General features: G+C 41.7%; 1 protein-coding gene across 2 annotated transcripts in view; it reads left to right on the plus strand.

Annotated features, from left to right (window-relative positions):
- The window catches only part of GAD1 (glutamate decarboxylase 1), a 51,400-nt gene extending 37,615 nt beyond the window's left edge, over window positions 1-13,785 (plus strand). For both annotated transcript variants that reach the window (XM_045032865.1, XM_045032866.1), the window contains 5 exons: window positions 4,130-4,208; window positions 6,168-6,317; window positions 9,703-9,810; window positions 10,731-10,820; window positions 13,426-13,785. In XM_045032865.1, the coding sequence (XP_044888800.1) occupies window positions 4,130-4,208; window positions 6,168-6,317; window positions 9,703-9,810; window positions 10,731-10,820; window positions 13,426-13,599 (601 nt within the window). In that variant the 3' untranslated portion in view covers window positions 13,600-13,785. The remainder of the gene's footprint in view (window positions 1-4,129; window positions 4,209-6,167; window positions 6,318-9,702; window positions 9,811-10,730; window positions 10,821-13,425) is intronic.
- The last annotated feature ends 2,299 nt before the right edge of the window (window positions 13,786-16,084 follow it).

Here is a 16,084-nt window from a genome sequence, read left to right on the forward strand (position 1 = left end):
GATTTGAGAGAGAGAGAGAGGGTGTGTGTGGGTGGGTGGAGGGGGGAAGGTTATAGGACTCCTCACCTGGAAGCTCTTTGCAATCGCTTCCAGTAATTATTGAGCCTTTATTCTAGCTACAGATGAATTTTCTATAAATGAGAGCCAATGATCTCAACATCAACTAGAGCAGGGGTGGGCAAACTTTTTGGCCTGAGGGCCACATCTGGGTATGGAGATTGTATGGGGACCCATGAATGCTCATGAAATTGGGGTTTGAGTGCAGGAGGGGGTGAGGGCTCTGGCTGGGGGGGTGGGCTCTGGGGTGGGGCCAGAAATGAGGAATTCAAGGTGCGGGAGGGATTCCTGGCTGTGGCAGGGAGCTGGAGTTCAAGGGGGGGAGGGTTCCTGCTGGAGGTGCGGGCTCTGGGGTGGGGCTGGGGATGAGGGATTTGGGGTCCAGGCTGGGACCAAGAGGTTGGGAGGGCAGGAGAGGGCTCTGGGCTGTGGCATGGAATGGGGAAGTGGGGGGTGAGTGATCCAACTGGGGGTGCAGGCTCTGGGGTGGGGCTGGAGATGAGGGGCTTGGGGAGCAGGAGGGTGCACTGGGCTGGGACTGAGGGGTTTGGAGGGCAGGAGGGGCATCAGGGCTGGGTCAGGGGGTTGGGGCATAGGGGGGGGTCAGGGGTGCAAGCTCTGGACAGCACTTACCTCAAGCAGATCCTGGAAGCAGCGGCATGTCCCCCCTCCAGCTCCTAAGTAGAGACACAACCAGGTGGCTCTGTGCACTGCCCCATCCACAGGCACCGCCCCTGCAGATCCCATTGGCTGTAGTTCCTGGCCAATGGGAGCTGCAGGGGCAGTGCTTGGGGAGGGGGCAGCATGTGGAGCCCTCTGGCTGCTCCTAAACATAGGAGCCAGAGTAGGGACATGCAGAGTGGCCTCTGACCCCACTCCTGGCTGGAGCATGGCAGCGGAATAAGCCCCAGACCCTGCTCCCCAGCAGGAGCTCAAGGGCCAGATTGAATCGGCTGAAGGGCCGGATGTGGCCCCTGGGCCGTAGTTTGCCCACCCCTGAACTAGAGGGACACATGGTGGGGTCACACTGGCAGCAGCTTTTGGGGGCAGATCTTCCCTCTCCATGGCTGAAAAGGACAATGACAGCAGCAGAGCTGGTACCATTCCATTATGCAGGGGTAGAAGGATTTGTAGAGCTCACATAGGGGTCTTCCTGCAGCACAGCATCACAGAGTCACTGCACCTTAATGTGCAGGGGACTTGGGAGGTGTGACTAGTGGTTCCATAAAATACACTGGTCCAAAAGCTATTCCCTCTTTACAGCAGGGACACGGGTGCTGTGAGGGCTATTGAAAGCCTAAGGCTACTGTAGTGTCCAGAGAATGGTCGTGGGAAATATACCTTACCTCCATGGGCCTTTATGACATTCCCTATTACACAGCCCCATTCATCTGGGTGTTCACTGAGGCAAGGATCTGACCTTTATTGAATCACCTTGATTCAAATCAACCAAATTTAAAACAGGCAGGAAGTTCTTGCTGAACTTGACCCAGACTCATGTGCCGGTAACCTGCATCATCAGGGCACTGTCTTGGTCCACAGACTGTGTCACAGGACAGACCCCCTCTGTAGTTCCAAGCTTATCCATACCTCAACAATGGTTCAGTCTAGTATGATAAGCAGACTTTTCCACAGGTATGGCTCTCATCCAATGACAGCAAGGCCTTACCTATGTGAGGGTCTGTCTCTTGGCTCACCTGGCCCCAGTGGATACGGCTCTATCAGCAAGGACTGCCCGTATGCATGTAAATCAGAAAAGTGCTGCATACCCAGACACCATACAAGATGCACCATTAATATGTGCAAGATATCTGAATCCCCAAGGAAAGCAAAAAAGGCATTTGAGGTAAAATCTACCCCTGGCCAGCCAAATGGAAAAGTCTAGCACAAAATTCCTTCCATACCCTAGAGGTAGTCATTTCTAATTCCCAGGACACAAAGGTAGACTTAATGTAGCACGATAAAAGGAAAAAATGAAACATAAGCACTTGCAAAAGCCAAAATTTCCCACCAGTGGGAAATTTAGCATATATAGCAAGTAACCAGCAAAAATAGAATAAAGAATGAGGTTGGTGGGTGGGAAAATAATGTGGACCCTCCTGGTGCAGAGATCAAGAAAGCAGTATGAAGCACTTGGCAGGGAAACCACAAAGCAACTGAGCCACACAAACCCAGGTTTAAACACTGGCCAATCTAGTTGGCCAGCCACTCTTATTACGGCAGTAGGTCCACTGAGGAGCTATAGTGCCAAATTCTGCCCTTACACCCTATTCAACCCATTGGTGAATCAGGACAGAATCTGGCACACTGATGCTGACCTGAGGGCACCTGGTGCTAATCATTAAATTCCAACTCTAAGCAGTGACTGAAAACAGCAGGTCCCAGTGGGTGCTATGATTTTTCTCACCATAATAAACCACATTGATCTGCAGAGGACTGGTAGAGGACACATGCTCCATAACTGATTGCCACAGGCCCCAGCTGGGATCTGTTAGCACTCTACCCAGACTTGGTATACCCAAAAATGCATACAGGCTCTGAATGGCTTTCTGCCATGGAGGCAGGGCCTGAATGAGCTATCCTTGTATGCCCTTTTATTGTACAAAGCAGTGAATGGTGCCCTTATGTTAAAATCCTCCTAATATCTCCCTTTTTTATTTTTTAACGTGTCCTGAGAAAACAACTTAAAATTCTCTCATGCTTTTGAAACATAAAGATAAGATTCTGTAACAAAGATGGTAAATTGAGACCATATCTCACCAGCTGAAAATACAACAAATAAATTCTACTTCCTAAATGTTTCTTCTAATATGCTGTTGAACTTTTTTGAAAAAATCCCATCCCATACAAAGTCTGGTTTCTAAGCAAAGAGGTCAGATTGTGCTGTGTGCACGCAGGGCCTGTATCGGACTGCATTACACAAAGAGGAGTTCCAGTGGAGGGACTACGAGTTCCCAGAGGTGAAGGGTGACCACACATGCTGCGCAACTATTCCTTTGGTGGATGTGCTCCATTCTCCATCCCTAAGATAGCTCTGGTAGCACAGGGCACACCTGCTCCATTTGTGGCCATTAGGGTGGACCAGTTACTGTGCTCCCCAGAATGCAGGGACTATGATTATTTCTGGCCCTTGAGAGGGGGATGCAAAGAAAGAGAAGGACTCTTTAAATTGTCTTTCCCCACCCTGTGTGCTCCCAGGCAAATACCATGAAAAATCTCATCCATACTATATACTTTCCCTCTGTAAAGAATCTAAATACGTAGTTACACAAGGGATATTCAGTAGTTAATAAGATGGAATGGAGAGGGCAGTAGCAGCAAAATGTTGGGACATTTTTTCAAGCACTACCCTGAAACTATCTAGGATAGTGTGTTTAAAACACAGGAAATCTCACCTGCTTGGCAAGTAAATTAACTGCTCTTGCACATTCATTGACTTTTCAGCCTAAAAAGTTTATACATTATATGTTTGGCATGCACTGTAGAGATTTTTATAGCCTCTTAACAACCTATATGTTTGACAAATTAACAAGAAGAAGATCCCTTAGAGCTTTAACTGGAAAAGTGGGTAAGAATTAGCAGCTTCTTTTCTTTCTTTTTCCTACTGGAGAACTATAACAGCACCAGCCATTTAGCAAAGAACTATAGATACCTGGTGTGTGACAATGTCTCCATAATTCCCTGCCCACCTGCAGATACTTTGAACTAATCGAAGCTGTCCTGCTGTTTTTGTTATTCCTGTTAGTGCTGTCTCCAGAAGGTGATTCTTCTGGGAATAAAGTTATAATATCAAGTAATCAGCATAGTTTGACACTAATTAGTTGACATTAATTACAATACCAAGTAATCACTAGTGTCTGACACAGTAATATCAATCCTGGAAGAACTGCTTTCCTAGGCAGCACATCTGGGAAAGATGACATCAAAGACACTGATACCCTCCATAGTTAGATCAATTTGGCAAAACACCTAACTTGTTTATGACAATTCTCTTGTCACTTACACTGGCTTACATTGGTGTAAGTTTATCTTTGTTTTCCATATCTACTCTGAGGGCATAATTCTTTTGCAGAGCCAATTCGGTCACATGGAATCCACACAAGATGATGGGAGTTTTGTTACAATGTTCGGCCATTCTGATTCGGGAAAAGGTCTGTTTTATATTGTTTGATAGTCTTGCAATAGAACAATTAGTGAAATGAGCGCTGAGTTTTTTAGGACATGTTGAAAGGCCTGTTTCTCTGTAGGCTTCTTTCTGAAGGGAAAAGTTGGGTAGATTTATGTTTGTTTTATTTGGAGGAGGAGGTAAGTACTTTTTCCTTTTTCAGCTTTTGGTTAACACAGTAAACACTATGGGGCAAGATCCTCAGATAGCTTCAGTGATGTCAGTGGAGTCATGCTGATATATACTAGCTGAGGATCTGGCCTTGTGTTTTTATAAAACATTGTACATGCACCCTGTGACTTGATAACTGCACAAATGTTAGGCTTTAAAAATAAACAGCAAACATTTTGCATTGCACAAGTGGCTTAAGAGTTTAAAATCTTTTTGGAAAGCAGCCACATTACTTTTTGTTCTACTCCAGAAGCAATTTTAGGACTTTCTCATCAATGGGAGCAGGATTAGGATCCGAATACTTCTCTTTCAATATGTGAATATTATCATCTATGAGCAGGACATTTTAATTTTTCTAATTTCCATTAACTTGTCTAACTACCAGTCTTGGAAATGGGTACTTAGCGAGGCAGTGTGGTCTAGTCTCTAGCGCAATGTTTCTCAACAACCAGTCCGTAGACTGGCGCTGGTACCTGAGAGCTCACTGACACAGTTTAGGAAGGCAGCAAGCTGGTCCCTGGCATCAAAAAGGTTAAGAAACACTGGTCTACTGGATATATCACAAGAGTGGGACTTGGAAAGCCTCAGTTCTAGTCATGCCATGACCTGCTGGGTGACCTTGGACAAATCACATCATCTCTCGGTGCCTCAGTTTCCCCAGTATAAAATGGGGATAATTGCCTTCCTTTGTAAAGTGCTTTGAGATCTAAAGATGAAAGTATAGTATACGTTCTTAATATTATAACTCAGAACATGAGAACTTTGGTTTCTCTTTATATTTCTGTGTAGATCTTATGCAGTCAAGGAAAAATAGTATTACTAATCGAGCTAGTGAAGACGTGGAACAGTTCTTTTTATTTTTTGTTAAAGCATACTAGATGTGTCTAGTATGGGCCCAGTTATGCTCATACTTATTACTGATGTTTAGTAGTACCAGAGTTGGGCCCTAAATGGAGTTGAAGCCTTCCTCCACACTTTGTTAATTTATGCACCAGAATGAGCTTACGCAGTCTCACAGTTCAATATAAACATATAGCAACAAAGAAAATGACAATGAAAAATTAACTCTCAAAAGTCTTATTTTCTAAGAAAGAGAAGTCTCATATTCTAGAATCCAGGGCGGCTCCAGGCATCAGCACGCCAAGCGTGTGCTTGGGGCGGCAAGCCACTGAGGGCGCTCTGCCGGTCGCCGCGAGGGCGGCAGGCAGGCTGCCTTCGGCAGCTTTCCTGCGGAGGGTCCGCTGGTCCCGCGGCTTCGGCGGACCTCCCCCAGGCACGCCTGTGGGAGGTCCACCGAAGCTGCGGGACCAGCGGACCCTCCGCAGGCAAGCCGCCGAAGGCAGCCTGCCTGCCATGCTTGGGGCGACAAAATGCCTAGAGCCACCCCTGTCTAGAATCCAGGAGTATAAGGCAGGAAACATTTGTTTGGAATACTAAGAAATTCAAATACATTAGGCTGGCATTTTCAGTAATATTATTTTTAAGTATTGTTAAAACTTATTTTTATCTCAGTGTGATATGCATGTAATGTCTCAGTGTGATATGCATGCAGCTTCACCACTTGAATAATCAGGAACTTAGACATCTAAATGACCAACTTGAGAGCACAAAATTATGTCTACAGCTTGCGCCCTCAAAAGCAGGTCAGTATCTGAAAATGTGGTCCCTAAAAGTACAATTTTTCTACAATATATTTTTGTTTGTATATATTCAATGGACATATTCAATGGATATATTTACATATGCGTTATATATTTTTGCTTTTTCATAATAGGGTATACTTCAAGGTTGCAATCAGATGTGTGCAGGATATCTGTTCCAGCAAGATAAACAATATGATATATCCTATGACACTGGAGATAAAGCAATACAATGTGGTCGTCATGTGGACATTTTCAAATTCTGGTTGATGTGGAAAGCCAAGGTAAACAATAAATGTCCAATTAAAATGACTCAGAAATATATTTAATTTGTGTGTATGTAAGAGAGAAAATACCTACATTGTTTCTTTAAAAGAGTTGTTTGGACTTTATGGAAAACTTAGAAAACAAAGTTTGGTTCTCTGAAGAGCTTTGCCTGACAAAGGACAGCTGGATTGGTTCCCAAGGCCCTGAGACAGCAAACACTCAGGCTCATGCTTAACATTAATCACATTGAAGTTTATGTGGCTTCTTATGTGACTAATGTTGAGCACGTGCATAAGAATTTATGGGATCGGGGACCCAAATTTGCAGGTAAACACATTTTCTTCCTGTTAATACTTCTTTCTTGCTCTCTACATGAAATTGTAATACTCTGTGGCCATTCCTGCAGTGCTCAGTCAGGCAAAATTACCTAAATGTGTGATTCAGTTGATAAGGTGGCCACAGTCTAATCCTTTATAAAATCATAATTATTGCTGTGGCACACTCTAAATTTATATAAAGATGATTTTGACTTCAGAGGAGGATTAAACAGCACATAACCTCTGATGAATAAAAGCTCCTGTTTACTACAAATTTCTTTAATATTAAGAGTGAGGGAAGCAAATAACAAGTATGCTTCTCTATTTCTGTTTTTTAAACAAAATATTTTTTCAAAGTTTTCTCTGAGTTACCAGAGTGTCTTTAAAAATACTGCAGCAAAGGAAATACAACTGAATATTAACATTCAGATTTGCAAAAGCATGAAGAATTATTGGAACATCCTAAATTATCTTTACTTGTGTTCATTTTACCAATTGCTGTGGTATCCAACACAGATTTGGTGGCAGTTCTGAGTACACTGAGTACCAATTCTTTCTCCAAATCAAACCTTTTTGAGGCTGCAGCTCCAGAACATAAATCCACCTATGATTAATTAAAATTGAACTCTGACCCATAACTTGAAAATGTTATATGTATAATACTAATCACCATTGACTGACTACAGAACCCTGTCAACCCTGAGGCACCCATAGATCAGTTGGCCTTCTAAAAATCAGTCTAGCGTGTGTTTTCAGTGCCTTTGGCTTTCTTCGACAAAATCAGCAGTCATTCTGCCCACCCTGTGGCCCTCTCTTGGCAGGCCAACCTCACTACAAACATTCTCTTTTGTGTTTGAGAGCCTGGGCAGCGGGTATCAGAGGCCAGGGGAGACTGTGCATCCCCAAACAGCCTGGCATGGCTTCATCCAGGCTCCACCCCCAGGCTCCCTCCTGCAGTTCCCGGCGCTCTACCGTGGCCCAGGCTGGCTGGGGCTGGGATGGGCTGGCCTGCCACTAGGACTTGGGGCAGCTGGCACTGGGGCCAGGGCTGCGCTGCCCACCTGGCACTTGGACCACACCTCCTGGCTGCCTGGCATTCTGGGGCGGGGGCACTGGACTGCACCTCCCAGCCACCTGGAACTCCGGGGTTGGGGGCACTGCTGCCATGCCGCTGGGCCCTACAGGGCTGGGGGTGCTTAGGTGGCCCAGGGCTGGGATCGGGGGCTGCGATGAGGGTGCTTTGCGCTCATGCAGGGGAGGTGCAGTTCCTAGGGCAGAAGGGGAAGGGCCAGGGGCTAGCCTCAACAACGGCCAGTTCACCGGCCACTCATGGTTGAGAGCCATTTAGCACACCAAAATCAAGCATGAATATAGAACAGATGTGAAGTGCAAAATTCTCCTCTGCCTGTCAGAGAGAGGCTAGAGCACCAGTGTGGTGTGTGAAGAACCTGACTGCCAGTCACTGGTGCAGAGAGGGAGAATAGGAGGGAGACTGTTGTGTTTAATATTATTACTATTTATTATTTGCATTGTTTTAGTGCGTAGAAGCCCCAGTCATGGAACAGAAACCCAATGTAGTAGGTGCTGTATAAGTACATAAAGAGGGGGGGATAGCTCAGTGGTTTGAGCATTGGCCTGCTAAACTCAGGGTTGTGAGTTCAATCCTTGAGGGGACCACTTAGGGATCTGGGGCAAAAATTGGTCCTGCTAGTGAAGGCAGGGGGCTGGACTTGATGACCTTTCAAGGTCCCTTCCAGTTCTAGGAGATTGTTATATCTCCAATTATTACCTATTATTCTTTTTTTTTGTCTTCAGCCCCAACGAGCTTACATCTAAGCAATAGTGTGATAAGGCCATATTTACACTTCAGAAGTGGAGTAGGATGTTTATGATTCTTTCTTAAAACAAATTGTAGACCCCAGACCACACCACAAAATTCAACTGAAGAAATTCAAATTTCTGAAAAATTGAGGCACTCAGACTCAGCATTTTGGTCTGGGTCTTTTATAGAGGCTGCCTTTCTCAAAGCTATCAACTCTGAGATTTTGGGTTTGACTCACTTCTAGTAAATTGGATGTTATATATATTGCAACAACAGCCTTGGGGTCATTTTTTGGAATAATGATACATTGGAAGCTGTGGAGGTTTTTCTTCCAGCATTAACAGCTGCCAAAAATGAGCACAAATTTGCCTCCAAAATAGACAGTGGTCTTAATGCGATATTTATCTAAGCCCTTGAATCATCTTGCAAATATTCTTTCAGTGTGAATTTTATCCCAGTATAGAGAACCTGCACCACAGATACATAATGAGGGTGGCATTAAGGGATTCACCGGTGCTGAAAGGTGACCTGCAAGGGGGAAAAAATGTGTACATGCCCTTATTTACCTTTTCAATGAAGCACAAAGGTGGTCTGGGTTTTTTTTAAAGCTTTATTTTTCCAGGGTTGTTTTTGCTTGTTTGTTTGTTTGTTTATTTGTTTGGAGGACTGGAGAATGGGTGGGATTATGACATTACAAAAGACCAGCTGGAAAATTGAGCAACTGAGTGGGGAAATGGATTTTCAGTCAAACTATTTAAAACTCCTTATTTGCTTTCTAGCTTGTTTTTCTTAATGCAAATTCCTGACCAACAACTGGGAGAAAAGATTTAAAACTCTCCCCAATTCTCTAGTCCTCCAGTAAAAACAGAGGAGCCAAGATTTAATATTCCTGATATTTTGAAGGCAAAAAAAAAAACAAGCTGAAATATTTATCTTCTTAAAAAATTTATTCATCTATTTATTTTTATTTATTTTTATTTATTTATCACCATAAAGTTCTTTTAAAAACAAAATAGTGCACAAACAAAATAGTAATTCTTTTGTAGATCACATGTAACCATGTGAATTTCACTATTTACAAAATAAGTTTCACTAAAAGTATTCTTTATTTCTGTGGTCATCCTTTAACTTTTAACTTGCAAAATGATAGTCCTGTTATATATTTTATTTTCTGTCCAAACCTAATTACTAGAAATGGCTAGATGGTACAAGAAAAGAGGGAAAACTTTTTTTAACTAATACAACATTTTCTTTTTAAAATAGGGTACAGTAGGATTTGAAAATCAGATCAACAAATGTCTGGAATTGTCAGAGTACCTCTATACTAAAATTAAAAACAGGGAAGAATATGAGATGGTTTTTGATGGAGAGGTAAGTCATTACATAGACCAAAAATATTTTTCATGTAACTTGACATCTGGGAACTAAGTTTGTATACATTTATTGGAGCAATCTTGAAATTTCTATAGGTTTCTCAAGAGCTCATAGCTATGTATGAAAAAGAACAACATGGCCACTGACATATGGGCAGACTTTTGGCCAGACACATACTGAACTTCTATATGGATTTCAATTATGAACACAGGGATTCCTCCCCTCTTTTCTTTTCTTTTCTTTTCTTTTCTTTTCACCTTCAAGGACTGTATTGGGCCACAAGCTGAACACTTCAGATGGTATTTATCAACAAAGAGCCAGATTCTCATAAGAATGTAGTGCAGAGGAACTGGTGTGGCTTCTCAGATTAGGGTATGAAGATGGCCTTAATAAAGCCTATTCATGCTGACATTCCAGAGGTTGTCACTCTTGGTTCTCTGAAAGCTGCTACCTCCTCTGCTGCTGGTGCCTCTGCATAAAGTCTTGGTTGATACACACTTTGTCTCTTCACTTACTAAGAGGAGGAAAATCAGTTACCAAAAGACAGACCTGCCTGTGTACAATGTCACTGAATACGACCGGGGGCTGTCTGGCACTGGAATCTTGGAAGGGACATCCTCTTAAAATTACATAAGTGTTGAACAATGTTTGTACTTCATGAGCACTCTAGAATATTGTAAAAGGGACAATGCATAGTGAATCCAAGATGGCGGCTGCAAGTAGACTGAAGTAGCAATATTATACAGAATGTATTGTTTCTTAATATATAGAATTAATAGCCTTAATAAAATGTATGGACTCTACTTCTGTAATAAAATATTCAATAACAATTTATTGTCCTTCAGGAGATTGGTGTGGGTGATCCATATATTCCTGTTATGTTTATTCACTTATGTGTTTGTTTTTTCTTTTTTCAGCCTGAACACACAAATGTATGTTTCTGGTACATTCCTCAGAGTCTCAGGGGCATACCAGACTCTGAGGAGAGAAGAGAAAAGCTACACAGGGTATGCAGCTCACATTAAATGTAAAATATATTGATTCATTTCTAAGCCAAAGGGTTCTATTTATCTAAAATAACATATCTCTGCATGTGCAGATTCTGAGCCAGGTTTCCAAAATAGAGTTGATGGAAATTTGGGATTTCCATTTAGCAAGGGAATGGGGAATTCTGTAAAATCGTTGTTCTGGAAATGCCAGTCCATGGTATTTCCCAAAATAATTATTTCCTGCAGGACCCTGGCAGCTGCTCACTGAGATTGTCATGATTCTTGACAATGATTCTTGTCATTTTCACAGCTGCTTTTCAGTGATGGGTGAAAGTGACAAGAATAATGTCCCTTTCAGTCCACATCTGTCAGATTTTCAAGGGTCTATGTTTTTGGGCAGCCACATCATGCAGACTGTCTAGGACCAGGAACCCCAGGGTTTTGAGACTCCTAGGCCAGCTATCTCCCTGGACTGCCCAGTCCCTGCAGCCTGGGGAGTCAACAGCTCAGAGAGCCATCGAGCCCAGGATCCTGGAATCTGTGGGCTCCAGGAGCAGTCTCCTTGGTAGGACTGCCTCTGAGCTGTGAACCATGGAAGCCTGTGCTCCTCAGCAGCACACCAGCTGAGCTGGCAGGAACCCGGGCAGGTGGCTAGTCAGTTTGTTGAATCCCATACATTGCTATGAAACACTTTGGGTACAACAAATCAGCATTTTCTAAACCTATTTCACTGGAAAATTGCAGACCAGCTCTACCCCAGAGTTCCATGTTATGACTGGCCTCTGGACCTTGACACTTCGTCTCCTGTTCTTATTGGGGCTGAAGTTATATTTCTCCTTTGAAATCAGACATGGAACGTATCCAGTTCTTCTAAAGTATATTGTTTTGTGGCAGCATTTTGGATAGTTCAGATTGCGGTGAGGTTAAGAATACAAGAGAGAAAAAGAGATTACAGTTGTCAAGATGAGATAATCAGACCCTGACCAAGAGTTTTTTGTGGTGGGAATAGAAAGGAGAAGGCAAATTGGTGATATTGTAGAGGAAGAACCAGCAGGATTTTGTGGCAGCATCACTGCGAGGAAAGAAGGACAGGGAGGAATTAATAAAATTACTTGTGTGAATCTATGGGACAAGATGACTAATGGAATTGCCAACAGTGATAGAAAAGAGAGGGAGAGGGAAAAGTCTGTGAAGAAAGATAAAGTGTTTGATCTGACCATGTTAAGAATGAGCTAGTGATGAGACATTGTGAGGGTACGTCTTCACTACCCGCCATATCGGCGGGTAGCAATCGATTTCTCGGAGTTCGATATATCGCGTCTCATCTAGACGCGATATATCGAACTCCGAACGTGCTCCCGTCGACTCCGGAACTCCACCACCGTGAACGGTGGTGGCAGAGTCGACGGGGGAGCCGCAGACGTCGATCCCGCGCCGTGAGGACGGGTAAGTAATTCGAACTAAGGTACTTCGACTTCAGCTATGCTATTCGCGTAGCTGAAGTTGCGTACCTTAGATCGAACCCCCCCCACTAGTGTAGACCAGGCCTAAGACATCAAGGAAAAAGTGTCAAATGGCACCCAGAGATAGACACTGAATGGCAGGGACTAGGTCAGGGGTGAAGTAGTTCTGGGAAACATCGTTTTAACTTGCCTGTGTACTCTACCGAGTCTTCTCAGATAGACCCCAGATTTCACAAGACTAAATTGTGTCACCCTTATTCACGTGGAGTACTACTCAAGATGTATAAGGGTGGCAGAATCTGGCCCATAATTAGGCAAGGAAAGGCAAGGTGCTCTGCTCTTTATTGACAGATACCGTGCAACTGTTAAGACTTTGATGGATTTTTTTCTTTGAAAGTGAAAATAAAGAAGATAATTGTAATAACTTCATGGTGCTGTAAAACCAATCCAAATGTTTCCATGATTTAAAAAAAAAATACCAGTTGAAAGTTTTCTTTATACAATAGGGCTGGCTGAAAAAAGGCTTTCTGAGTAAACAAAAATTGTAACGGAAAGTGTCTCCTTTCCTTGTTTTTTGATACAAAGTCTACAATTTCCACTGAAAATTCCTACAAAGACAAAAGGAAGTCATGTTTGTTAAAATTTTCCAATGAATTCTTTTCCTGACCTGTTTTAACAGTTAACGACGCACTTTCAGTGTTTGTCATCCAAATACTGAAGCATTAAGAAGTTGAAAATGAGACTATAAACCAGAGTGAAATTGGCTTTGTTACTTTTCATTGTCCAAACTATAAGAATTCCAATAATTAATCAGAAGAATAAATAGTGACACGTAAATTTAGATTTGTAAATTCTTCCAGTACTCTAAGATGTTATTAGTAGCTTAATAAGGAATAGTTTGCTTAAGCTATGTTTTTTAAGTTGACATCGTTGTTAATCATAACATCTTAGATTATTAAGTATGGAAGAATATAAACATCTAATTTACATATCACTATTATATATACATAAAATATGTAATCAAGCATTTTCTTTCTACAGTTTTATGTAAACATCTATCTCTGGTGTAATTGCTCTCTTTTCTAAATTAAGAAGTATGGTGACTAGTAAGAAAGGAAAAGGGTTATAAATTGCTTTCCTGTTTTGTTTTAATTATAAAGGTGGCACCGAAAATCAAAGCTCTGATGATGGAGTCAGGTACCACAATGGTTGGATATCAGCCACAGGGAGATAAAGTCAACTTCTTCCGAATGGTTGTCTCAAACCCGGCGGCAACTAAGTCTGACATTGACTTCCTCATTGAAGAAATAGAAAGATTGGGGCAGGATCTGTAATACTCTTGGCAAACTATTTATTCCTCTAGACCACTGTTTTCCAGCACTGGCTATTTTTTACCCAGTTCTGCAGAATACCCTTTAAGGAAATTCCCTTTCTAAATGTTCCACTCTCCTAAGACACTCTAACACAAAAAAATCTGTAGGTTACTGCAGAGGTGCTGGAACAATTTGTATACTGGGAGTGCTGAGAGCCATTGAACCAAACTGTAAACCCAGTATATGATGGAAACCATTTCAAGCCAGGGGGTGCAGTAGCCCCCACACACACCCAGTAGCCCTAGTTCCAGCACCTATGGGTTACTGAAATATATATGTATTGGTAGGTCATTTTACTGAAGGAAAATATATTATCTTGAAGTGTACTATTGATCCTTATTTTAGTCTGTTTATTATAGTCAGCAGGAAACTAATAAGTATTAAAATAGAGAATTAAGAACTCTGTACAATATGTATGTACAGTATATATATATATATATATATATATATATATAAATGGTAATGAATTTAGAACTAAGCCACAGCATGTTTTCCACTTTAAGAGAACTAACTTTTCTTTCAACAGTTAATGATGTGGACAATGTGCGGCAGATCAGTCTAACAAATGCAAATAGCTATAAAGAAACATTTTTTAAAATGTAGCTTCTTAGGAGCTAAGGAAAATGTTTAATAGTATTAAACCTTATTGTTGGTGCTTCTCTCACATACAAAAACAATGGATCCTAAAAGCACCCCCCAGTAAGATAGTTGTATCTCCCTTTTAGTGTCATAGCAGGGGATAATAGTAGCAGAGTCATTGTACCAGGTATATTATTGCTGTATTTTTAGAGATTAATTTGTGTAGATTGTGTATATTATTGTTAAATGACTTTGTGAAAAGGAATTAAATGTAATAGTTTTACAGCAAGATAACTGTTCAATTCTAGGTCTATGAAATATTTGCTTATTTATATGCAGAGATTTACCATGCTAAAGAGTTGTCTTGTATTTTCTTCCATTTGTAATGTATCCTATTTATATATATTATTGAAGTTCTAAATGATGTTTATGGTATTTTAGTGCATTTGTGAGCCAAAGAGATGATAAAAATATTAGCTGACACTTTTATTTATATAATAGTGCCCTTAAAATAACAACTTACAGTTAATTTTACTGATCGTTAGGAATTCTAACATTGTATATAGACTCTAGTATAATTAAATCCCTTTACTTTAATAGACTCTTCACCTTTATTAATTGTAATGTCTGCCTGTACGTCCAGTGTTCTGAATGCTTTTCTAGTGAATATTGGATAATAACCAAGGCCCCCTGTACTTCTGCTGTAGTTCAGGTCCAATCTCTGTGACTAGTTTAGCTAAATTCTGGGGCAAGATTCCTGAAGAAAATCTGTACCAAATCTGTGAGATTGTTAACCAGGATTATTAATATTTTGTAGAATGGGAATTCACTATGTATTTTGGAGTTTACAGAGGAAAAGAAAAACTCACCACAGAATGTTTAAATACAGCTGGCTTGTCACCATAGTTTTAACTGATCAGACATTTCAAAATATAGACACAAGAGTCATCTGCAACCCATTCAGTTTTTAATTAACTAGGAAACCAGTTCTACAAAGTACATGATTTTGTACTGGCAGACCAGCAAAGTAGTGGAATCAAATAAGGCTCAATAGTCCTCTGTCTACAGAATGACTATTGCCATGATAACTGAAATCTGCTGATTCAAAATATTTTCAAAATATGCTGCTATGGCTATTGTACAGGAAAGTCTGTAATAAGCTACTTTTCTTTCCACTCTGAAATAAAATTTAATTGCATTAGAAATATTCTATTAAAGGATTGTAAAGAGACACATTTTGATTTAAAACTACAGCAATACTCTGTCCAAAAAGATCCTCACATTTTGTGTTGCTTTTTCATTTATTTAGAGGGAGTTAGACACTCACTGCCTCAGCACCCCACTTTATGCCATGTGAACAGGCTGCAGTAGCATGAAGGGGCCCTAAAAGCCTAGGCTGTAGCCAGAAGAGGATTCCCTTAGTACAGGCAATGCAGAAGACATATGTAAGGTTGGCTTAGTTGGCATGCTGGAGGCAGGGCTGGAGAAAGGAGGAGTGTGTCAGGGGCAGGGCCACATCACACAGCACTAAGGAAATTCCAGACATCACTGCAGCTCATAGGACAATCCAGGGAGTCAGCCATAACTTACACAGCTCCCCCTAGGTCTTTCCAGTCCCTGGAGCAGCCCAGGATTGGGAAGGTGCAAAGGTGACCATGGTCCCCTGGGGCTGCAAATTCTATGCTGTGCCTCACCTGTGGTCTTTAGAGTAAATACCAGCTGGATATTCAAAACACAATGTCTAACCCGTCTCATATAGCCAGGAAAGCTTGGGGCATTTTGACATTCTGTGAATGGAAAAATTGAGAAACCCATTTCAAGAGTCTAACATTGGTGGGCCCAATATAACTTCCAGAGGTTCTAATTC

This window comes from Mauremys mutica, chromosome 10 (assembly GCF_020497125.1).
Source record: "Mauremys mutica isolate MM-2020 ecotype Southern chromosome 10, ASM2049712v1, whole genome shotgun sequence".
In the NCBI taxonomy this organism is placed as follows: Eukaryota; Metazoa; Chordata; order Testudines; family Geoemydidae; genus Mauremys; species Mauremys mutica.